The sequence below is a fragment of the Liolophura sinensis genome, chromosome 5 (genome assembly GCF_032854445.1).
Source record: "Liolophura sinensis isolate JHLJ2023 chromosome 5, CUHK_Ljap_v2, whole genome shotgun sequence".
In the NCBI taxonomy this organism is placed as follows: domain Eukaryota; kingdom Metazoa; phylum Mollusca; class Polyplacophora; order Chitonida; family Chitonidae; genus Liolophura; species Liolophura sinensis.
In genome coordinates, this window is record NC_088299.1 from 18,231,965 (window position 1) to 18,258,931 (window position 26,967).

At 41.5% G+C, this 26,967-nt stretch overlaps 1 protein-coding gene across 1 annotated transcript; it reads left to right on the forward strand.

The window, feature by feature from the left end:
* Nucleotides 1–3,803: 3,803 nt before the first annotated feature.
* LOC135465527 (uncharacterized) lies at nt 3,804–26,179 on the forward strand. The gene is made up of 27 exons (XM_064742766.1): nt 3,804–4,102; nt 4,496–4,758; nt 7,942–8,144; nt 8,657–8,772; nt 9,262–9,473; nt 9,806–9,934; nt 10,208–10,336; nt 10,793–11,004; nt 12,605–12,753; nt 13,276–13,378; nt 13,913–14,125; nt 14,393–14,723; nt 15,078–15,230; nt 15,580–15,726; nt 16,031–16,247; nt 16,468–16,627; nt 17,239–17,398; nt 18,041–18,460; nt 18,660–18,908; nt 19,155–19,521; nt 20,760–20,934; nt 21,096–21,261; nt 21,908–22,020; nt 22,199–22,439; nt 23,726–23,887; nt 25,388–25,557; nt 25,781–26,179. The coding sequence occupies exons 1-27, from the start codon at nt 3,804–3,806 to the stop codon at nt 26,177–26,179; spliced, it is 5,658 nt and encodes a 1,885-aa protein (XP_064598836.1).
* Nucleotides 26,180–26,967: the final 788 nt, after the last annotated feature.

Consider the following 26,967-nt stretch of genomic DNA (forward strand, 5'->3'; position numbering starts at 1 on the left):
ACCTCGGCCACAGAGGCCCCTGGGCCATTGTGGGGCGTTAGCGTGCTAATCACCTCGGCCACGGATCTCCCCTTCTCTCCCTGGAGTATAGACTAGAACTGGTTCCAAACTGATGTACACATCCTTGTATTTAGGTTAACTAAACGTCTGAAAGACATTGAAGTTTATTGTCGTCTAGATTCAAACATATTACACACCGATTGAAATATATTTTCCCAAACTATGTTTTGTTTTTAACATGTACGAAACACTGATGATGGGAAACGTTATGAGGCTGAACAATCCTGTTGAGAGTTATGCCGAAAGTCTCAGCTCCAGACTGTCTTGCCTATATGAGCAACCGGTCAGAACAACACCTGTTGCTTGACTAACCTCCTGGCTTTGGTACTGAGAACAATTTTTATTACGCTTCTATTTAAGTTATTGCGATTGTTTACTTTCGAACTAAGAGTAAACTAACAAACTGAAAGATAATGTTCCGTTAAGTCGGGTTCACCGGGCTAGTCTAAAGTGTGATCGACATCTGACGTTGGTGACGTCATGCCGTGACAATTGATATACGTACGAATGAGTGCTTGACAAAACGCACCTTTTGAAATACGCAGGGTAAAGTTAAAACAGGTTTTTCAGCATTCCTAAACCGACAAAGAAACAGACATTTTGTAGACAGTACCTAACATTTGGTACATTTTGTTCGTAAGTGTGACATACAGTGGCTTTGTACATAAAGTGACAGTGTTTTAAATCATTTCATACAAACTTTCAGCGAATTATTTCGGATGTCTGCTCTGGAGTTCTTCTTGAAAGGCAAATAAAACACTAACATGAATTATATCAATTCAAAGACAAATAAACACTGTCATTTAAATCACTTTTTTTACAATACTGAACTAGTAAAATGCGCTAGAAACTTTTTTGATGCGTTTTTTACCGCATAACACAAAGACAGTCAGACTTCATCATACAAAAATACATGTCCACATAGATCTATGAATGCATTCTTCGGACCTTGTTAAGCCGAAAATATGGATATGACGTCACTGATACCCTATCGGTCCCAAAAGATCAACGTAGAATGTAATATTTTGAAGGCAGTCTACTTACTTTAAATAATTCTACAGAACTAGGCCTAAATCGAAAAATTGTTGTGGACAATGTTGAGTGATCTTCCATCTGTGATATAAATCATTTTAGTGTTTTGACTTTAAACAAAGCTACTACTGACAAGTGAGCTACCAGCGATAAATAACCAAATACTCGTAGAAATACTAAGCCATGGTTTATAGCAAAACAAAGGCAAAGCGCACTTTATGGGTTATTACATTCCATTTATTTATCAAATACCATAATAAAGAGCAATTCAACAACATTCGTGTACTGTGTAAAACCCCATTTTCCCCATTTGCCATATATATATATATATATATATATATATATATATATATATATATATGTGTGTGTGTGTGTGTGTGTGTGTTTGTGTGTGTGTGTATGTATATACATACACTATCCTTGTACCAACCAGTACCTGACTGAAGTCTTCTGTATCAAGGAGGCAATACCCAGGGAGACAGTATAACTAGGCGTACATGTGTATTAGTAGACCTACCCTGTCCAAACACTTGCCTCAAATGCACACATCCTGTGAAGTGATATATAACTTATAAAACTCCTTTACAGCTCTAAAGAAAAACAGCTCAATGGAGATTGTATACAGCCCCTGTGAAGTGAAATGCTGCGTCAGTCAATGTAATGGGCAACACGGAAGTTTTTATTCACGTTTTCAAACAGGAAAGACGATATACTGAACTTTTCACACGGACTTATGACCATGCATGGTTTTGCTTCGGCTTCTAATCCTTCTCTATCGATTGATATAGCGGTCTGTGAACGCAAACAAAGCAGGCGTCCTATAGCAGAGCCAGTGCTGTACTGTGACAGCCGCGGCCGTACAGACAGTCCAAGTGTGTGGCGTACGCAGCGCTCGTACAAGGAGTTTGCTTTCAAAATACAGGCGTTATGAATTCGTCCAAACCAAGATCTAAGGTGGGGTAAGTAGAACATCCGTCTTTTTTTTCCTCACACGGTTAGATCAATACTAGAAAGATTCATCCTGGAATAGCATTTACATGTCAACGTCCACGCTATCGCCAGGGCCAAGGTATTACCTTCCACAGTCCATGTTGCCCGTAGTGACGCATGCGGAGAAACAAACAAAACTAGACATCAATGGATCGTCGACAAAAGCGACAGGTAGAGATCTGTAGAAGGGGAAATAACTCTAGAAGGATCCAGTCCTCTCTTGAATGGACGATGTGAATGCCATTTGTAAGAGTTGAATTGCCTAGCATAAATGTGTTTTAAATTCATTGAAATAAAATTGTCAACCCACCAGTATGACTATGTGTAAAACCCTCTAGATATTTAAACACAGCGCTCGACTGTGGGTCTATATCATTTGGAAGATGTTATCTGCATCATGATGTGTGGTACTTGGGCGGATAAAGCTATGTGACATACAAGCGGACTGGGGCATGAGTAGACATCAAAGGATTAAAATGTATCATACCTGGACGGATTACGTAGGCATTATTTATCCTGTAACGTCATTTGATGACCTATAGAATTGGCACACAGACTTAACAATGGGGTGTTCCAGGTATGAGTTTTCACTACCTCAACCATCGATTACATATGTAGCCTTCTGTTATGTTCTCAGATTATCTTCTCAAACTGACACATAAGCCGTTGGAATATATTACTGTGTCTGTAAAAATTATCAAATACAGTATTCACTTCGAAACAATTTTTCATTATATGTGTGAATTGCAGGATCTAGTTTCAGCTATTTATTTCTCACATCTAAAAATCGATAAGCCGATAGTATACTATTTAAGTTATAATATCACATTAAATACAATATATTTTAAAAGTGTTACATTAACACTTCAAAAACATTTATTTGGTGATTTATTTTATTGGTGTTTGATCATGTGCAATATTTTGGTATTGAACGTGGTGCGAGTTCAATACCAGCTCGGGATACAGAAATAGTGGATTCCCCGCTCTGTGTTCTTGATCTCTTTGTACCGATAATGAACAATTTATTGCCCACTAATATGGTGTGCATACCTGTGTTACACGTGGAAAAGTGCGTCAGTAACTTACACAAGGCTGATGTTAATCCCGAGTACTTGATCAGGAGTCTTCCGCCAATATGGTGTGCATATCTGTGTCACACGTGGAAAGGTGCGTCAGTAAGTTACACAAGGCTGGTGTTAATCCCGAGTACTTGATCAGGAGTCTCCCACCAGTACCGTGTGGATACCTGTGTCACAGGTGGGAAAGTGCGTCAGTAATTTACATAAGGCTGATGTTAATCCCGAGTACTTGATCAGGAGTCTTCCGCCAATGTGGTGTGCATATCTGTGTCACGTGGGAAAGTGCGTCAGTAACTTACACAAGGCTGATATTAATTCCGAGTACTTGATCAGGAGTCTCCCGCCAATACCGTGTGCATACCTGTGTCAGACGTGGAAAAGTGCGTCAGTAACTTACACAAGGCTGATGTTAATCCCGAGTACTTGATCAGGAATCTCCCGCCAATACCGTGTGGATACCTGTGTCACACGTGGAAAAGTGCGTCAGTAACTTACACAAGGCTGGTGTTAATCCCGAGTACTTGATCAGGAGTCTTCCGCCGATATGGTGTGCATATCTGTGTCACACGTGGGAAAGTGCGTCAGTAACTTACACAAGGCTGGTGTTAATCCCGAGTACTTGATCAGGAGTCTTCCGCCAATATGGTGTGCATACCTGTGTCAGACGTGGAAAAGTGCGTCAGTAACTTACGCAAGGCTGGTGTTAATCCCTATGTACTCGATCAGGAGTCTTCCGCCAATATGGTGTGCATATCTGTGTCACACGTGGAAAAGTGCGTCAGTAACTTACACAAGGCTGGTGTTAATCCCTATGTACTCGATCAGGAGTCTTCCGCCAATATGGTGTGCATACCTGTGTCACAGGTGGGAAAGTGCGTCAGTAATTTACATAAGGCTGATGTTAATCCCGAGTACTTGATCAGGAGTCTTCCGCCAATATGGTGTGCATATCTGTGTCACACGTGGAAAAGTGCGTCAGTAACTTACACAATGCTGGTGTTAATCCCTATGTACTCGATCAGGAGTCTCCCGACAATAAAGCTGAGTGGTGAGAGCAGGGAATGTACAAATTTCTATGATTTACACAACATGTTCAGATTTCAAATTCCAAATAACTACTTTATAGGCTTTATGGTTTATAGGTTCGTTTGGTCTCATTTTTCCTAACCCTAAATTTCGTTGCCTTAGTGTTGTATTTTATGGTCTTTATGGAGATCCCCCCCAAAATACATGGATTTTACAAGAAAAATATAGAATTCTTAATATGTTACATATCAGACAAGCATGCCTAATAGGTTAAATTTATCAACATATAAGCTTTCTGTTCCATACAGCTCCACGCCACCCAAGCCAACACCGGCTCCAAAACCGACCAGTGGACCTAAGTCAACCACCGGGGCTAAAATCACGAAGGGTCCAAACACCGGAAAGAATGGCGCCCGGAAGACCAGTGGTGTGTCGGACAATTCGATTAAGAGTCTGAAACCGCTGACAAAAGAATCACAAGTTAGAAGAGAGATTCTCAGAGGAAAGCTCGACTTAGACTGCCCATCTAATGCCAAGGTCGTCCGTATCTTCACCAGCAGTACATTCACAGGTAACGTCCACATCCTCACCAACTCTACATTTACAGGTAACGCCCACACCCTCACTAGCAGTATATTCACAGGTAACGTCCACGCCCTCACTAGCAGTACATTGACAGGTAACGTCCACACCCTCACCATCAGTACATTCACAGGTAACATCCGCATCCTCACCATCAGTACATTCACAGGAAACGTCCACATCCTCATCATCAGTACGTTTACAGGTAACGCCCACACCCTCACGAGCAGTACATTCACAGGTAACATCCACATCCTCACCATCAGTACATTCACAGGTAACATCCACATCCTCACCATCAGTACATTCACAGGTAACATCCACATCCTCACCATCAGTACATTCACAGGTAACGTCCACATCTTCACCATCAGTACATTCACAGGTAACGTCCACATCCTCACCATCAGTACATTCACAGGTAACATCCACATAATCATCATCAGTATATTCACAGGTAACATCCACATCCTCACCATCAGTACATTCACAGGTAACGTCCACATCCTCACCATCAGTACATTCACAGCTAATATCCACATACTCACCATCAGTACATTCACAGGTAATATCCACATTCTCACCATCAGTACATTCACAGGTAACATCCACATCCTCACCATCAGTACATTCACAGGTAACGTCCACATCCTCACCAACTCTACATTTACAGGTAACGCCCACACCCTCACTAGCAGTACATTCACAGGTAACGTCCACGCCCTCACTAGCAGTACATTGACAGGTAACGTCCACACCCTCACCATCAGTACATTCACAGGTAACATCCGCATCCTCACCATCAGTACATTCACAGGAAACGTCCACATCCTCATCATCAGTACGTTTACAGGTAACGCCCACACCCTCACGAGCAGTACATTCACAGGTAACATCCACATCCTCACCATCAGTACATTCACAGGTAACATCCACATCCTCACCATCAGTACATTCACAGGTAACGTCCACATCCTCACCATCAGTACATTCACAGGTAACGTCCACATCTTCACCATCAGTACATTCACAGGTAACGTCCACATCCTCACCATCAGTACATTCACAGGTAATATCCACATTCTCACCATCAGTACATTGACAGGTAACATCCACATCCTCACCATCAGTACATTCACAGGTAACGTCCACATCCTCACCAACTCTACATTTACAGGTAACGCCCACACCCTCACTAGCAGTACATTCACAGGTAACGTCCACGCCCTCACTAGCAGTACATTGACAGGTAACGTCCACACCCTCACCATCAGTACATTCACAGGTAACATCCACATCTTCACCATCAGTACATTCACAGGTAACATCCACATCCTCACCATCAGTATATTCACAGGTAACATCCACATCCTCACCATCAGTACATTCACAGGTAACGTCCACATCCTCACCATCAGTACATTCACAGCTAATATCCACATACTCACCATCAGTACATTCACAGGTAATATCCACATTCTCACCATCAGTACATTGACAGGTAACATCCACATCCTCACCATCAGTACATTCACAGGTAACGTCCACATCTTCACCATCAGTACATTCACAGGTAACGTCCACATCCTCACCATCAGTACATTCACAGGTAACATCCACATAATCATCATCAGTATATTCACAGGTAACATCCACATCCTCACCATCAGTACATTCACAGGTAACGTCCACATCCTCACCATCAGTACATTCACAGCTAATATCCACATACTCACCATCAGTACATTCACAGGTAATATCCACATTCTCACCATCAGTACATTCACAGGTAACATCCACATCCTCACCATCAGTACATTCACAGGTAACGTCCACATCCTCACCAACTCTACATTTACAGGTAACGCCCACACCCTCACTAGCAGTACATTCACAGGTAACGTCCACGCCCTCACTAGCAGTACATTGACAGGTAACGTCCACACCCTCACCATCAGTACATTCACAGGTAACATCCGCATCCTCACCATCAGTACATTCACAGGAAACGTCCACATCCTCATCATCAGTACGTTTACAGGTAACGCCCACACCCTCACGAGCAGTACATTCACAGGTAACATCCACATCCTCACCATCAGTACATTCACAGGTAACATCCACATCCTCACCATCAGTACATTCACAGGTAACATCCACATCCTCACCATCAGTACAATCACAGGTAACGTCCACATCTTCACCATCAGTACATTCACAGGTAACGTCCACATCCTCACCATCAGTACATTCACAGGTAACATCCACATAATCATCATCAGTATATTCACAGGTAACATCCACATCCTCACCATCAGTACATTCACAGGTAACGTCCACATCCTCACCATCAGTACATTCACAGCTAATATCCACATACTCACCATCAGTACATTCACAGGTAATATCCACATTCTCACCATCAGTACATTGACAGGTAACATCCACATCCTCACCATCAGTACATTCACAGGTAACGTCCACATCCTCACCATCAGTACATTCACAGGTAACATCCACATCCTCACCATCAGTACATTCACAGGTAACATCCACATAATCATCATCAGTATATTCACAGGTAACATCCACATCCTCACCATCAGTACATTCACAGGTAACGTCCACATCCTCACCATCAGTACATTCACAGGTAACATCCACATCCTCACCATCAGTACATTCACAGGTAACGTTCACATCCTCACCATCAGTACATTCACAGGTAACATCCACATCCTCACCATCAGTACATTCACAGATGACATCCACATCCTCATCAGCAGTATATTCACGGGTAACATCCACATCCTCACCATCAGTACATTCACAGGTAACGTCCACATCTTCACCATCAGTACATTCACAGGTAACGTTCACATCCTCACCATCAGTACATTCACAGGTAACGTCCACATCCTCACCATCAGTACATTCACAGGTAACATCCACATCCTCATCAACATTACATTCACAGGTAACATCCACATCCTCTCCATCAGTGCATTCACAGGTAACGTCCACATCCTCACCATCAGAGAATGAAGAAATTGGATAATCAGTCTATTGATAACTCTTACTTCTTTAACTGCTTCCTGCTATAAACTGATCACTCTGTGTAGGTACTGCATTTTTCACACGTACCGATGGTCTTGTTTTGCTTTTTGACCAGACTCTTCTCACGAGAGAAATGCATTAATGGCCCGAGTGTATCCTAAATTGAAGAGCCTGTGTCAAGAGGCAGGGTACGAGTTCCAGGTCGTGGACATGAGATGGGGAGTACGAGACGAAGCCACTGACAATCACATGACCACGGAGCTGTGTCTACGAGAGGTTAAAAATTGCCAACGATTATCAACTGGACCGAATTTTGTTGTAAGATATATACCACGTCTTGTTAATATGTATTTGGACAGGCGTCTGTTTGATGAAAGCGATTTGTCAAGAAGGATTAAAAGAAAACATGCTACCGTTCAACTTTATGATGTTTTCCAAAGTTTATGATCTGAAAAGGGATCATTTGCTATAAGAAATTCACAGGTGGATTTGGTAGAAAATGGTGTTACGAATCTAAGGTATCAGAGATACATTTTGTCATGTATTTCATGAAAATTATTCTTACTTAGAATAATTCTTCACTACTGTATTTGTTTGAGATATGGATAGTCAGGCATTACATACCGTATAACAGCAGTTGAGTAGTTTGTGTTGTAGTAAGATTTGTCTCGCTCCAGTCTAATGTCTCTCATCAAACTGTCACGCTTGACTTACGTGCTATGAATACGCATCAGCTGATTTTTTTTTCTCATTAAAGGAGTTTGGACTTATCGAATCTTGTGCTGCATGAGTCCCAAATTAATAACACATTTTATATTTTCTGATTCCAGACGTTTTTATCACATAAGTATGGCTACAGATCATTTCCGAGTAAAATAGAAGCCAGGGAGTTCGAGAAAATGTTTGGTAAAATAGAAGGCAGTGAAGACAAGGAGCTGGTAAACAAGTAAGATTGTCACTCTTATTTTTGTGGTGTTTGCCAGAAAAACTGTTCAGATGCCAAACACTTTGTGATTTATTTATTTATGTGATTGGTATTTTACACCAAAATCAGGAATATTTTACTTACACAACGTCTGAAAGCATTGTGGTGGAAGGAAGTTGGGCAGAGCCCAGAGAAAGTCCACGACCATCCGCAGGCTGCTGCAAGGTCTTCCCAGTTAATGCCACAGAAGAAAGCAAGACTTGTGTATATGTTGGAAAATTTTTGGGGCTGATATACATTGGTTATAGATGTTGTAAAACCATAAGAAAATGAGAAAATATTAACTTTGTGAAATCAAAGTGTATATTGTGCATATTGATTCATTCCACTGTGATTGTAATCTAGGAAGGATCAGAAATGAGTGTAACATAGACATATTGAGTACAACATACATTTCATATTTGCTCTGCCATGATACTAAATGGTGTTTTTTTCCGTGTTTACTTCTAGGTGGTTTAAGAAGGACGACAACTCTGTGCCTTCATCCTACCTCTTCCTACCTGTCAGCACGCACTTTCCGGACTTCATTTCCAGTGACACAGACAAACGGTCAGCCGCCAAACAAGCATGGAACGAAGAAAGCATCAAAGTGAAGGAAATAGTTGTAAACATTGCTGAAAAGGTGCTACCACCGAATGACCGGAACAAGTACATGATATCAGGTAACCAAGAACGTTTGTGTTCTCATATAAATGATGATATCTAAATCCGAACTGGTGTGAATCTCAGGATATTAAAATAATATTAGTACCTTTTTGCTTGATAGACTGGCAGTGATATATAAAAATATGTGTACATCGATTTGTTGGTATGTTCATGTCCACTGGTGGACACGTTATTTAAAATGGCAGTGTATTCTTGAGAACGGCGTAAATCACCAATCAAATATGTAAGCTGTCAATGTTTGTACTTTGCTACCAATAAACATATATAGTTTGTGAACCGCTCTAACTAATGCCTCATTCTTTACGTCTCCATCCCTTCTATCCATCAGTGACCGAAGCGGAGATAAAGGCGGGGATTCTGTCAGCTGATGACGTGAACAACCATTGTGTCTGGTTTAAGCGACTTATACCGGAAATAGAAGACAAGGAAAAATCGGACCTGTTGACAAAGTATATTGGTGAGATTTCCAATAAAGCTGGTCAAGTTATCGAAATATATATAGAAATATAAGCATTGCAGTAGCTTTTTATGCCGCACAGACCATTACAGAAACGAAAGCTTCTAGATGCTAATGCCAGTACTACAGTCATATCAAGGCCTTATAAGAAAACGGAAATAGGAAACGATTTTATGGATTGTTTGAAAAGGTAAACAATTTTTTTTGTGAAGATGTCAAAACTCAGTTTTCCAAAGTGGAAATCAGTGGTAACAAAGTTTCGTTGTTTCACAGATTTTTCGTCGTCAGAGAGGGAGCAGACTCAGAAAAGAGTTCTGCTGAAAGAACTAGCGCAGAAGAAACTACCGGCTGTGTTAGGGGCATCTCAGATCCACAGCCATGTTGTTCACTGGACGGAGAAAGGTCAGTATGCTGGTTACGACACGGGTTCCCGCGCATCTGTTTTGAGGAAATAGGTAGAACAACCAAATGACTTTGCAACAGAACGTCACGGTTATACATATGGTTGTGTGCGTTATCGGTTGTCTTTCCTTCCGGTGAAACGCGACATTTGCCCTGGCGTGAGTGTACGTATGATTATAGCTTGGAGAACCCGCGCAAGCCCAGTTGTAGAAAATTACAGACATCACTCAATGAAATGTGATTCTCATTTGATCTAAAGCAAGGAAACCCAAATCTATCCACCTTTTGCCTTAACTGAGCTTTGGCCATTCTTTATAGTGTGATATAAATAGTAAACTTCAGAAACATATATTCGACCGCTTTTCTCCGCACCTAAAGCAAAGAATGCAAAGGTTTGTACTTCATAGAATGGCCTATATACATTTACCTTTCCCATTCTTTGAATATTACATGTAGGTATTGACCCCGAAGGCAATGAAGATCATAAGAAATACATCGATGATCTTTGTGAGGACTTTGACAAGACAATTACGGATATGATCACGACTGGAATAGACGAGAGGAACAAGCACGCTATAGCTGATGATCTGTATGAAGAAGTTCTGCAGCACACGCGGTTTGCACAGGCTAAATGCCGAAGTTTCCATGGCAGGGACGAGATGCTGGAGGTATGAATGTCTGCGTTTTTACATATACACCTCCACTGATCTGACAACCAAGATCGCCAACTCAAGCCAACCATCGGTGTCGTATAGCAATAATTTATGTTTTATTACTTTGGAGATTAACAACCTGCTGTCGTCACATGACGTATGTTTCAGTCACACAGACTTGATGCCGCAAGTCTACTTATCGTTAGAGCTGGATTCCTGCAGTATCAGGGATCAGTTTGTTCAAAAGTGTTTTAAAACTTAATACCAGATTTAACTTAAACTTAAATGTTGTACTTAGCCTGAAGAAATGTCTACCAGTGTATTAAATATGAACTAAATATGTCGCTGTAAATCTTTGACTTTGGACAACTACATTGGCTGTTGAGTTTGGCTAAAATTTTGAATATAATATGTGACTCAATACCAGTATTAGCTAATACACTTTCGAACAACTGAACCCTAGGTTTTGTGTATAAGAATTGTTGCTATTACAAAAGCTGATATCTCAGTGCTACGGGACCTTGTATGGTAGGGCGGGGAATCGGCCCCAGTGCTGGAAACTGTGCACCTCTGAACACACTCGTAAGGCTATTTCTTTTTCATGTCTGTTATAATGGGTTTTTTCCTGTTATATAGCAAGAATGCATTGAAGCAATTTAAAACTCATAAAACCGAAAAACTGGTAGCCTGCTACAGTTACACTGAAATATCTTTTTTGCATTTGACACTGTAGAATGGGGAAGATCACTGCACCACAAATGTAGCTTTCTGAAAAGTTTTTGAGCACGCAGTTATGCACCAATTAATTAAAAACATGTATAACAAATGGTCAGCCTTATACTTCCGCATGTTAATGTCAATGACAGCTAGAGGACCGCATATGCTCTTCACCAGGATTCACGTATGATTTCGCTATAGTGTATGTAACACCATGGCTTCATTATTATCGACTCTGTAAAACCTAAAACTCTGTAAACTCTTCCTCGAGGTAAAACCTGTTCTCTAGAGTGACTTGGTTCTTTCACTGTACTATGAAGGATACCTCAGAGACTGTGGCAGAAATACGGATTTTAAAGTTGTCAAAGTATGACTAAACTCATCACGTTATAAAGTTTATTTTTTACTTATGAAGACAAATGCTAACCAAAACGAAACTTCGACAGCACGTGGAAACACACACAAGATAGTTTCGGTATTTTTTGGTTAACGTTGATCTTCGTACTGTAAATAAAAAACAAGTGCCTCGTTTGATCGAAAAATTGATCTAGAGGGAGAATTAAGCAACCTTGAGTGCTTCGACCAAGTTTTGTACTTCTCATTCGGAAATTTACAGAGCTTTACAGAGTTTGAAATTTGCACTTTCTAATCGTACCTCTCTGAGGTCGATTCTCCGCCTTACCATACCAGGTCCTTTGATGTCTAAATCTGGTCAGGTGTTGCTTTATTACCAGATTCCTGCTAAATTATGTTACCTCGATCTTCACCAAAACCGACAGATCTTAAATACGCTACAGTCAAATTTATAATAGAAAGTAGCCTTACAAATGCACGTGTATCGTGTTGAGAAAATCAGCTTTAGAACATTCCTGGCTTCCATGTTTTCCGTTGGTCTTAGACAATCAAGGCTTACATATTGGGAACGAGTCGCTCACCTCTGGTTGTACACGGATCATCTGGAAGCGGGAAGACGTCAGTAATGGCCAAGGCTGCCATGTCGGCTAAATCTTGGGTGGACGGGGGGAGCAAAGGCGTGATCATCCTGAGGTAACACTGGCACTGTAATTCCACGTCATACGTCACACCTCATGTTACAAATACAATGCTACCCGTGTTTTTATTTCAAAATACGTCAATAATCCAAATGTGATACCCGTATCGCAGTTTAATAACGATCTAATTCGATTCATAGTTAGATTCAGGTTTAAGATGGTGGTCAGGTCTATGGGCCTAAACATTCGATTGCGGTATAATAGGTTTCGGCGAGTTTGCCGCTGACGAAATGCGCCATACATACGATACGTTTGAAAACGTTCACATTAGAATATACAGTCGAAATAGGAAATTATAGTCTCATCAGAATTACTAAGCTCTGTCTACCAGTTTCTGTGTATTTTATTTTGGAACTGGACGAGCAAATTTAGTTGTTTCATATTAGATTTTTTCTGATACTTATTAAACCGTCAACCAAGTATCATTTATGTATGCTCTTGGATCCGCAGAAAATTTTGTAATTTTGTTTTTGGCTTCAAATGGATGTACATTATACACTCGTGTCTGTGATTACAGATTTCTGGGCACTACACCAGACAGCACGGATATTACAAGTCTACTCACAAGCATCATCAAACAGGTTCTGGCTCTGGCTAAGATAACCAACGACATTCCAACGGTAAGATGTCGCCAGAACCGACCGCGGCTTTTGTCAGTTATTGATGTTGATGTGCTATATTATCTTAATATCTGAAGGGAAGCCTTATGCTCAGTCACCTGTGCTATATAGGTCTTTCCTTGAACCTTAAGTGCCACTTTAGGAGTTATTCCGACCAACAATCATACAGCATGATATACTGAGTAATTCTAGACAAGTGACGTCTAATCAACTGCGATTAACATTGCATTTTCTACCTACTTCTGCTTAAGCCATGCTTCTGTGTGGCGTTTAGTTTGCTGCTATTTAAAAAAATATATGAACAGTTGGAATAAACCCAAATGAAGTAAACTGACAAGAGGCCGTATTTCACTGGTCATGTGCGACCATTTGAAAGTTATCACTCTGTTGTCGCAGCTGCGGTTTTATTTTCAGTTGTACATTTTTTATTATATAGCGTCTTGGTATGGCAGTTGTTGCCCTTGTTATGTACATAGTACACCGGTATCTTCAGTGAACCGTACATGTAAATTAATCAATGAATCAATTTTGCAGGAATTGAAGGACATCGTGGAGTTATTTCACAAGACGTTGTCCAGTCTTCCACCTGGAAGCACACTCGTCTTGTTTCTCGACTCTCTTGACCAGCTGGATCCGAGCCACGGGGCCCGACAGCTTAGCTGGCTACCCAGACATCTTCCTCCCCATGTCAAAATCGTGGTGTCAACTCTCCCAGAGCCGATCTACGAATGCTTCCCAAGATTGCAGGTAATGAAATATTGACAGGTGGTGTAAACATAATCAGGCAAATGTTGAAAATACGAACTAGATTGAATCAGCAACTTACTTAACTTCAAGTCGACTATGTTGTAGAAATGTAAAAGAAAATACAGCATGAGTTTGGGGAGTAATGGGAAGGTATATCTTTCGAGGACTTCAAAAGGATCTAGTACATTGCATTTATCATAGTGTATCATTAGCATATACTGGCATCCCCCTGGGCGTAAAAGCCATTATACCTGGCTGTTGTGACAGGTGACTGTGAAGGACACAAAGCAGTTCCTGGAGGTGCCGACCCTACCTGACAAGGACGTGAGCAGTATTCTGGACAGCTGGCTCACACTGGAGAACCGCCGACTGACCACTGACCAGAAGACGGCCGTGCTGGATGCCTTCAAACACTGCCCAATACCGTTATTTCTCAAGTTGTCATTTGACGAAGCCTGCAGATGGAAATCGTTTGAACGGCCTGAAGACGCCGTGCTTCAAACCACGGTCAGGGCTGCCATCAACAGTCTGTTTGACCGGGTAGAGATGCTGCATGGCAAGGTCTTTGTGTCAAGAGCTTTAACTCTGCTCACACTCTGTAAGTTCCGGAACGCTAGAAAAACTTTGATTAATTAAGATTCGTATGATCAAAATCATGCCCTGTAAATTCAAAAATATTATTATTTTTGTCAATAACCGTGTCCTGTTATAAAACTGCCCAGTTTCAAACACGTCCCTCAGTACATTGTTTATATTCCTAAGCACTTAGTTATTGTAAATTATACCAATTGTATAATGATTCAACCACATAACTGAATGTAATGTTTGCAAATGTAAACCTTTATTTACATCCATATTAAATGGAAACACGATGCCCAATATCAGTGACGAATGTAGGCCTACGGTGTGTACCTCAAGCCAACATGTAACTGAGATATATGGTTGTTGTCAGCTGTGAGCGGACTTACAGAGAGCGAGCTGGAGGACATCTTGTCATGCGATGAGGAGGTGTTGAATGATGTGTACCAGTATTGGCTGCCTCCTGTCCGACGGTTACCTCCCCTTCTGCTTGTGCGGATGAAGGCGGACCTAGGAGAATACCTTGGTACAGCTTTTGCCTAATTTTGTATACGTGTAGTACTCAAAAGGAAATCTCCACAATGAGTGCTATCAACGCTAATAAATAAATAAATAAATATAGAAATAAATAAATAAATAGAATTAGAATCGTAAGGCGTTCTGTCTATTCTTTTTCACTCATAATTTTGTAGTAACACCTAAGACAGTACGAAGCTGTGTCTTTAAAGCGGACTATCGACTTTTAGCATTTCCATTTGGTTTGAATCTACATAACATTGCTGATTTCGACCCTTTGTTATATTTATTTGGTAATTAGCATTTATCTTCGGGTGTACAAGCCTAACTCAGCCATATCATGGCTTTCTGCTTCACAGTGGATCGGGGTGCGGACGGGGTACGAGTGTTCTACTGGTATCATCGTCAGTTTATAGAGACGGCTACAGACAGATACTGTTCAGACGAGCAGGTCAACACGAAAGTACACACCCTGCTGGCGGACTACTTCCGGGGAACGTGGAATGGTATGTTAATATGAAGACTATATAACAAAGAGAGTAAAATCAATGTAGCGACATCAGTTAGGGTTCAAAGTCCAACCTCACACACCCCAATCACTGATGGAGAAATGCTCAAGGTGCTGTTTTGTAGGTCTATACCGAGGTACCCAGAAGATGATCAACAGTGAACAGGTGTTCAGTTCCAAACTTCGGTAGCGCTCCGAGCTCTTGATATGTTACTGTATTTCCTTGTAATTATTCTTGATAGGCGGCTGTAATGGCAGTGCAGATCCCACATTTAACACCGTGGTTTTCCCCATTTTTACAGGTGCAGCTAAGTCCTTCACGGACAGCACAGGTCAGGATGGGGAAGCAGACCGCTTTGTGGCCGCTCAGCCCCTCAGCTTTGGGAGCAATCCGAACATGAGGAAACTGAACAATCTACCCCATCATCTGATCTGTGCCAATATGTTGAGTGTCCTGAAACAAGACGTCTGCCTCAACATGGAGTTTCTGTTAGCCAAGTTAAAGGCCTCTTCTCTCAGGTAAGACTTCCCTCAGGTAAAGGGTGACTTCATACTCGTACATCAAGCCAATATAGCTCCCCTTGCTTACGTACCGAATTCCCTTGATCACCGATGGTCTTATGCAATATAAAGACGCGAATAAAGACGTCATTCGTGTTTCGGAGAGCAAAATATCTTCGTTTCTAAGATATTTCATTTCCGAATGGATACAGTTGAAATAAGCCTGTTCGTTGTTCAGATTTGTACTCGACGATTTTGAGGAAGCGAGGCAAACATTTCCGGATGACGAGGACATCAACCTGGTCCTAGAAGCCCTGAGGTTGTCCCAAGATGCACTGCTGTATGATCCAAAGGAGTTGCCATGCCAACTGCTGGGCCGACTTCCTGCAGAGAAAGAGGTGCGATAAACGTATAAATATTACCTTTTGTCATTCCGAGGAGTCTCTTCTGTGTTTTTTTTTGAGGGGGGGGGGGGGGGGGCATGAATAACGCTTCAGTGGCGCAAGAAATTTGAACATTTCTTTATTTATTCAGTTCTGTCAGCCGCCTAAAGCGTTTTTCCGACCACAGGCTAATTTGTTTATTTATTTGATTTGTGTTTTACGCCGAATATTTCAAGAATATTTCACTTATACGACGGCGGCCAGCATTATGGTGGGACAAAATCGGGCAGAGCCCGGGGGAAACTCAGGACCATCCTCAGGTAGCTGGCAGCTCTGCACAGAGAGGAAGCTAGCATGACTTGAACTCACAGCGACCGCATCATGGGTTAACGCTCCGCGCTAACGTGCTATCTAGCTCTCTGAGGTCACACAGCAGCTGTCAGTAGTGGGGGTGTTTCAGATAGGGCCTACCTTGTGAAGAGCAGTGGATTACTCCTGTTTTCTTCACCCATGAAAACCTGGTCTTATCGTCTCGGTGAAAAATTCTGTAATAAAGAATTGGACGCCAGTTAAATAGGTAAATGTATGATTTTTTACTTTTAATTTCTTTTACTTTTTATTGCCAGCATATTTTTGGCGATGTGTCCAATTTTCCCTGTCAGTATGTAATGCCAGATGTGAAGATACTGACTGCCCCTGGAGGACAGTTAATTCATTGTCTCGCTGGCCACAGACAGTCCATAAGCTGTGTGGACATCAGTTCGGATGGATGCGTAGCTGTCACCGGTAGGCCCATCATCCTCTCGTTCTCTTAAACTACGTCCAAGGATTACGACGTACATTATGATCGTATTTCACAGTTGTGTCTTCAATGACTCTTGTTGTTGATGTAATCGGATTCATCAGTCATTACTACATGTGTATCGTCGAGATGTCGTGATGTATTTTACTTCTCTTTGAGACCGTTGACTGCATGAATATTCCTTCGTTGCCAACCCGTTCGGTGGACTGATATCGGATTTGGTTATGTTTGCACCACTTCAGAAACTCGACAAGGGGTTAGTTATAAGCATTCACCTCCAATACATCAGCCAGATATTCTACTGTTTTTCGCAGTATAGAACAATCTGTAGAACGCCTGTCCATGAATCGGCCAAGCCAGCAGCCAAACGATCGTGAATCACGTGACTGCAGCGAAAAGCTGGCGTAAAACAATATGTGGAACTGCATCTCTGCTGATGCCTACAAAGCTATTGGTTCATCTTGTTTTAAGTAATTCATTTTCTACGATTTCATTTAAAAACAACGAAGATTGGATCTCCAAAATCCGCAATATACTTATTACCTTGGTGCTGGTCTGCTCCCTCTTAGTGTGCTTTTTATGTCATGTTCCATCATTCATAATATTCAATGTCGATTGTCTTGTAGCATCTGCCGACAAATCCGTCCGCTTTTGGAACGTACGAGACGGTAAACTACTCCAAGCGGTGGAGAACGTGGTGGAAGATCCAGAGCGAGTTCATATATGTGGTGGTGACAAAATTGCTGTGGTTAACTCGGAAAAATACCTCCTGGGCCTCCGAATGACCTCGGGGGATTGGGCCTACAAAATCGACAATCTCCAGGGTGATAATATGATGAACTTTGTTGTCTGTGGGAAAGACAAAAGCATCCTGGTCGTCTTCGGAGAGACTACTGTGTACCTTCTAGACGCCATCACAGGCAAACAGCGAGCCCAAGTTACTCCCAATTCACCCATGGGATCGGATCATTTTAATGCCTATGATCCGATATCAGGTAATGACCTCTGGTACTTCCACACCATTCCTATCCTCACAACATTCCTGCGTAAGACTTTGGAATCTACTTCTGTACAAATTGTCCAATACCCGCGACACAGAGGATTGGCAATTTAATGTTTATTTGACGACAAAGCATCGTTCATGTAAAAACATTTCGCACATTGCCAGTGATATGTATATAGAATTGGTATCTGTTATCTGATTACTTTCTTTCATATTTGTGTAAATATATCTGTTACGTACAGCCAGAGGACGGTATGTCGCCACGGCGCCTTCCAACTCTGCCATTTTGAGAGTTCTTGACGTCGTGAAAGAAGAGTTTATCCACAACAAGCGGATGTTCCCGGCACCGAAAACAGACGATGATGACGAATTAACAATCGACGCCGTGGCCATATCATCGGATAAAAAGTCCATTTACGTCTCCAATTACATGGACAATGACATTCATATCTGCCATCTGAAAACCATGGCCAAACTACGTGTCTTGAAAGGTAATCGTGATTCTTAAACTTCACAATTCAAATGGGACCATTAAAGTATTTTCCGATAAAAAAACAATCCTTTATTTTTAGAAAAGTTAGATTCATAGATCGTACATATTTACTACATAATCACCACTTAGCAAGCCCTACAAAACGGCGTCAAAAGTTATTTTAACCTAATAGTTGTATGTTTGATTTGAATTGAAGTCATACTTCTTGTCGTTTTTCTGCTAATATTCTAATTGTATTTGATAGGGAAGAAGTCTGATAATTGTGAAAAATTTCACGTTTCCCTGGATGGCACAACTCTATATTTCCCGAATTACAACACGATGTGTTACGTCGATCTAAAAACCGGCCAAAGGACAAGTCATATCAAGCACCCTAACTCCGTGACGGACGTGGCTACGGTCGACTTGACGAACGTGGTCAGTATATCCAGTGATAGCGTTCTGCGGGTGTGGGACCTGTCAAGAGAAGACCCGCAAGCTAAACCCAAGGTCGTGAGCGAGGCCAAAGAGGGCCGTGTGAAGAGTGCCCGCAGACGACACAACAAGGAGGAAGATATCAAAGAAGAGACCAACGATGGTGACCAACATAAGGAGGAGAAATTCACCTTCAGGTACATCTTGACGTTGAGGAATATAAGATGGCTCAAAACCTGAATGCTTGCCATTCCTGTATTTAACTGGAGTCTGATTTGTGAAATTGTACAATTGCTTAAGATATTTCCAGAATTTTATTCCAGGCAACAAGTCACATAAAGCCGGTACAGGACAAGCAGTGATGAACCAGTCGTCTTCCTTGCAAACCTATCAGAATATAAACAGAGTACCCTGAGAATCACAGTACCAAGTTACCACTCAATGATCACACATAGCATCCGAGTTTTCCTGTACACAAGTGCAATCAGTAGACAAGCAGAATGCCATCAGAGTACCCACGCAATACAGTTAGTCTACCATTACAATCCGCGTACCATCAGAGTACAATCAGAGCACAGTCAGGATTCGTGTACAATCTGAATGTTATAAGAGTGCCATGAGAGAACAATCGGAGTACCATGAGATAATAATCCTTGTACCGTCAAAGTACAATCCTTGCACAATCAGAGTTCCAGGAGATAACAATCCATGTACAATCAGAGTACAATCAGATAACAATCCTTGTACAATCAGAGTACCATTAGATAACAATCCTTGTACAATCAGAGTACCATCAGACAACAATCCTTGTACAATCAGAGTACCATCAGATAACAATCCTTGTACAATCAGAGTACAATCAGATAACAATCCTTGTACAATCAGAATACCATCAGATAACAATCCTTGTACAATCAGAGTACAATCAGATAACAATCCTTGTACCATCAAAGTGCAATCCTTGTTCAGAGTACCATCAGATAACAATCCTGGTATAATTAGAGTACCATCATATAACAATCCTTGTACCATCAAAGTGCAATCCTTGTACAGAGTACCATCAGATAACAATCCTGGTATAATTAGAGTACCATCATATAACAATCCTTGTACCATCAAAGTGCAATCCTTGTACAGAGTACCATCAGATAACAATCCTGGTATAATTAGAGTACCATCATATAACAATCCTTGTACCATCAAAGTACAATCCTTGTTCAGAGTACCATCAGATAACAATCCTGGTATAATTAGAGTACCATCATATAACAATCCTTGTGCCATCAAAGTGCAATCCTTGTACAGAGTACCATCAGACAACAATCCTGGTATAATTAGAGTACCATCATATAACAATCCTTGTACCATCAAAGTGCAATCCTTGTTCAATTAGAGTATCATCTGAATACCAAATCACAAATCAATGACCCCCCAGGCCGTCCAAGTTTTCCTCTATACACGTCTACAACAAAGTGATGTACGATTTCAGGATGATAGAGAGGTTGCCAAATCCTCGTTACATTTTCGTCCTCAACAGTCGAAGGGAGATGCAAATCTATGACTTGGTCAAAAAGGTGTATGTGAGATCCGCCAAGGTTAATGACGAACCGGTAAGTAGGGATTCCTCGTGTTCACCGTTGTAGTTGTGATTCAGATCAAATCTAGCAAGTACTTTCTTATATTGAAGTAAACACCACTTACGCCGAAAAATACACCTTCATATTCAAGTCAATGGTGGATGTCAATTCTTTATGTACCTCGCTATCCATAGGTGAAGAATGTCAAATGGCACGTGATTGACCAGAAGATGGCAGTGGTTTTGACGGATGATCGCCAACTACAGCTCATTGACTTAGACCGGATGGAGCCGATCAGGATGCTGCAGGGCTACCTTCCCAAGTACAATTCGGAGATTGTCGTTCGGAAACAGGCCAAAGGTAGGGATGGTCACATGACTTGTGCGACAAGTGGTTCGCTGTTCGTCTGCTATGTTTCCTAACTACAGTGGAGGTAATCATATTATCGTCATCTGCCATCTGACATACACCATAGATATTACAAGAAAACGGCCTTGTAATCTGACCCAAATAACGCACCTGGAAAGTAGAAAGTTAAAATTTAAATTAATCAGTTAATCCGTCCAATCAGTCAATTTAAACAACCTGCATCTCTACGATTCTGAAACTGACGCAACGCCTATCTGCATACATTAACGCACATTTGATATAGAATAGAATTATTGAGCACAATTAGAAATGTTATAATGTTTTGCTCCATCCATTTGTCTGATGTCGGCCAAGTTTGTAGATTACGAATACATGTATATCAAGCGTGGAAAAAATACTATTAGGCTACCATACACGTAATTATCCATATAAAATGAAAACAAGATGGTCGTGGGTTACCCAAACCCCCTTAACCCCCCCCCCCCCCCCCCAGATAACTGTAAGAAAATGGAATGACAAGGTTTTTATTAAAGTAGCCCTGGAATTGCAAAATATCGTCTGCTTCTGACAGTTACGATAGTATGGGTCAACTTTGGATGTGAAAAAATCTTTTGACATCTGATATTTTCCTCTCCAGAAATCATTACAACCACCAGGGGACGTAAACAACTCAAAATTTACAACATGGACACCGGATTGACGGTGAAGATCATGGAGACCAACCAAACAAAACCTGTCGAGGATCTTTTGGTGAGAATTGGAAAGATTTTCACAAAATAGTACACAATATTTTAATGATCGCTGGAAACTGTTAAGGTTGTCGGTGTGTAACATGAACTAGATAACCAGGAATACACGAGCAGTATAACACATTAGTGTAAACATTGCACAGGGATTACCAACATATATTTTGAAACTGTTTCTCCAGATGAGCAAGGACGGCAACTGGCTGGCTGTTACGCTCGACGAAGGTCCGTTGTTAATCTACAACCTAGCGGAGCGGCAATGTCGTCACGTGCTCAAGGAAGCCATGGTCGGCGAGTACCCGTCCCTGTCAGACGCCTTGTTTACTCCATGCAGTACCTTCTTCCTGATAAACTGTAGCCGTTCTTATCCGCACGAGGCTGACGTAGACGAGTATTATTACGTAGTAATTAATATAGAGACAGGTAAGTAATGCATTTCGCTATATTGTACTGTCCAGCAAAAACAAAAACCTATTTAGGCTGTCACCGTTTGTTGCTTAGCACCATTTCCAAGCAGACACTCACGAGTTCGCTAAAATATTATATAAGATTTCAATATTGTCCACATATTCTGCCGCTCTCACGTTCGCTTTACATTACCGTGACCATTTAAAATTTTGTACAGAAACCTTGCACGACGTCAAGGTCACTGGAGTCACAGTGATGAGACAGGAACTGATGTCAGAAAACACAAACACTCTGTCTCAGTCTTTGTCTTTGTATATTCTCGATAAACCTGCTTTCTCTTTATCTAAAGTATCCACACCATGATTCCAACGGACAATTGAAATAATTTTATTTATGAATCGGTGGTGAGGTTAAGCCTAGACAAGCCAACGGGCGTGTAGCACAGGCCCAAAAGGTCAAGGTTTTCTAGTGATGGCACATACGCTGTAAGGAGTATCTATTGTCCCGCCAGATGCAAAGATGTTGGATCACTGGAGGATTTGTGACCAGGTTATAGTTTGCGCCTGTCGTGTCCCAAATTGTAGCGCAGTGCTCGACATGCAAAAGTGGCTATTATGAATATCACCAATACCTAAAGAAAAGTTTTGTATTATTTATACTTCGAAAACGGCCTAATCGTTCTCGAAGTCGGGAGACCTGGGATCAATCCCCGGTTGGGTCATACCAAAAACTTTAAAAATGGTACTTGTTGCTGTCCGGCTTGGCGCTCAGCACTGAGAAGTTAGAGCAAGGAAACAGGACTGGTTGGCCCAGTGTCAGTATAATGTGACTGGGAGGAGTGTGCAGCACTTTGGAGGCATGTACTGGCCCTGCTACAAGAAGACACAGTATGTGTACACCAACCTAATTACTCCTTGTCGTCATGAAAACTGAACAATTGTTCAGTACGACATGAAACGTCAAGCTTACATGCATATATACTTCAAAAACTTTAAGGGGCCGCCGTGGCCGAGGTGGTTATAGCACACCAGCGCGGCTCATGGTGGCTTCCTTTCCTGCCATACTTGGGAAGGTCTACCTGCGGATAGTCATGAGTTTCCTCGGGCTCTGCCCGGTTTCCTGCCAGCATAATGGTCGCAACAGTCTTATAAGTGAAATATTACTGGGTACGGAGTAAAACACCAATCAAATAAGTAAAAAAATTAATTGAAGACTTTTACTTTGTGAAGAAAAAATTTAGTTCTTGAACTTTGAAAATACTGCAGCTAAAACCCATTTGTGTATACCTCTTTACATTCCAGGGGAAATTGTCAACCATTTACTGGACATCGAATACTTGAAGAAGTACAAGGAGAAGGAGAATGACTGTAGTGTGGATGTTCAATGTAGTGCGTACTTACGGGACTTCTTACTCCTCACAGGCAGTGACGACAGATTGATACGAGTGTGGGATGTCAAGTTGGGTAGGTGATAGGTGTCATGTTCAATAGCAGTCTGCCTATTTGCCGTTAATGTGTAGTTTGCTTTTCAAGCAAAGCGATGTCATAAGATCTAGCCATTTTGAGCGCATAATAACTCTGTAGCATGTACCACGGTTAGACTTAACGGATTTCAAAAGGTCGGATGAGAGGCGGCGTCGCTCAGTTCACCAATTTCTTGCTATGGTTAAGCTTACACTACCTGTCGTTCAACTCGTAGATTTTGCGTTTGATTCGCCCACAGGGTACTCAAACACGCGCCTGTCACACCGGAAATAAATAGGCCTGTGCAATTGCCGTTTTGCGTTTGCATAGACGAAAACTTTGGGCTCAACCAGGCCGTTCTAACTGAGGCCACCAAAATTGGCGGATACAAAACAGGCGTAAGTGGAGCTGGCTTAGTTTAGGTCACATTGTTTCGTGAGTGTAAATGCGCGAGCCGTTCCGAGCCAAGAGTAACCACGGCAATGAACTCAAAACTATGTTAGCAAAATGGTGTAGAGTTTGTTATCTTATGTCGCAATCATGTAGATTTTTACTACAGAATGTTCACATTTAACCAGTTGCTGGTCCGACTACACATCGCTATCGCTACCAGACGCCGTTGGGTTGTTTGGAAATTAGAATATAATATTGTGTTATATTTAACAGAATAATCTGCTGCAATAACAAAAGACATTCTAGCATCACTCAGACAAAAGACTTTATGGTAAAACTAACAGATTAATTTTTTCAGTGCACCAAACCCGGAAACATCTTACTCGATATCAAAGGACACTTTGATAGCGTATTTCTGCATAAACCAGGATTCTGCTGGTGGACTTAGCATCCCCGTTATGAACAGTTAGGATAAAACCTTAAATAAGGTAAAATGACAAGAGCCCGTAATTCACCGGTATCGTGTGGCCACCTGCCAGCTATTACACTGTCGTCACTGCTCTTGTTTTACTCTCTATGCTGTACGTCTTTAATTATATTGCATTCCTGCATAAAACAGGATTTTGCTGGTGGATCAAGCTTCGCCGAGGCCTGGTCCCTACGCATGTGTTTTAATGTGATTGTGTGTTAAATTTGATGACAACACAGTATTTTGAGTATTTCTAGACCAGTGACGTTTATTAAATTGCAACTGCATTTTTTGGCCGAATTCTGCGTAAGGCATGGTCTGGGAGGGAGGGGGGGGGGGAGGGTAATCTGCTACTATTTATTGACATTTACGTGAACAGGTGGAATAAAACTTTGACCGAGGCCGTAATTCACCGGTATCGTGTGACCATTTGTCAGCTATAACACTGTCGTCGCTGCTCTGGTTTTACTCTCTATGCTGTACGTCATTAATTATACTGGACTATTTGAAAATTCGACGCTGTAACAAACTTCAACTTTAGCATTTGGTCGATCCTTTAAACGACATATATAATTACAGCCCATCACACTAACACGAGGCCAATTGATTAGTCATTCAGGGACCTTCTTCTTCCGCAGGTAAAATCCTCCATCGGTTGTCCGGTCACAGCCATGATGTCTCCACGCTTATGGCTGCCGAGAACGGGGGTAGATTTCTCAGCTACTCCAGTTACACCGAGGAAGAAGCTTTTAGACTCTGGGACGGTCACAACTTTACCTGTTTGGCTACATTCAAGGCAGATGATGACGTAAGTTAAAACAACCTGTGGCTCTCAGTACAGTGGCGAGTGTTACCACAAAATGCTGTGACTGGATGGAATGTCATGTCTGATGTCTACTTTATACTAGTACAGTGAGGCAGCTCCTGCATGTCAATTATTGTTGTGTGTGGTGTCAAACGCCAGTCTATTAAAGAAAGTAAATAGATTACTCTCTACGACAACTTGCCATTTTCAATAACCTGTGTTGTAGATGACCCGAATCTGTTTAACTCTGGACGGAAGTCGCGTAGTGGCGGGGAACGCGGCCAAAAAGGCTTTGGTGATCTGGCAGCTGATGGGGTCGGGCACCGAGGCTGAGGATGTTACGGGAGAGGAAGAGTTCGAAGGCGAGATGACGTCTTTGACTTTCACTCCCCTCGGTTCTGTAACCTTTGAAGAGCCTGACCCCGACACCGAGGTCGCCGAAGTGTCGGATGACGAAGACAATTCGACAGATGATGATGACGATCTAGACAAAGAATTAGAAAAAATGAACTTTGATGATTTAGATCTCGATAAGGAGCTCAGTGACTTGAACTTCAGTGACTCAGACGATGACACCATGGACAAAACGAATACAATACCATCTGCAACAGGTAAGAAAAACTGACCTCCCGTTGCAGGTGTCCTGCGTGAGGTGTATTTCGTGATGATAGAGTTAGGCAGCACTTAGAACTTGGCGGCATGATCACTATCCTGGCTATAAAAGCTACACCGCCAGGATGAGAATAGAATCACCCACATAGTGACAAAGGTTTATTTGTGGCTATTTGAGAAGTTGTTTATGATATTGTTAAATAACTGCCCATGTTAGTTTTGCTTAATTAGTCTGGTAAGGCAAACAAATGCTAAAACTTTTCATATCGCATGCGTAATGAGAAAAATTGTAATACTGTGATGTATAAAAGTCAATTTGGGATATTACTACGTAGTTAGGTAAGTACATACACTGAAAATACACGCTGCCTTAAGTAAAATACCAACTGGTGGTTTCATACCGAGCGTCTGTTATTCTTGACGTGCATAAACAATTCTTTTATAACCAGTCTAAAACTTTGTCGGGACGTTTGAAGTTTATAGAACACCTGAAATACCGAGCAGTTTTGTTAAGCGATGTGATTTGCGGATCTCTGTAGATTGAATAATTCTGTCAATTGCTGGGAGGGAAGACGAGCACACTAACCAAAGTCAGTCTTCTCTTTATATCTGACACGAAGCTTTGTCATAAAAACGTATTTTTTTTAAAAGCATGGAATGTTATGGAACAATGCCACATTGCTGCAATGACAGGGCCGAGTCAGTTTGTAAACGAGGTCCACTTTTTCCACACTCAGAAATATATTCTGATTTCTTGTTAAATGATATTTAATTTAAAATATATATAAATAATTAAAAAAA

Coding starts and splice junctions, on each gene's coding strand:
- LOC135465527 (XM_064742766.1), top strand. CDS start 3,804: ATGGTGTGCATACCTGTGTCAGACGTGGAAAAGTGCGTCAGTAACTTA. Junction 8,145..8,656: donor CAACTGGACCGAATTTTGTT/GTAAGATATATA, acceptor TTCTGATTCCAG/ACGTTTTTATCACATAAGTA. Junction 19,522..20,759: donor GAGGAGAAATTCACCTTCAG/GTACATCTTGAC, acceptor ATGACCCCCCAG/GCCGTCCAAGTTTTCCTCTA.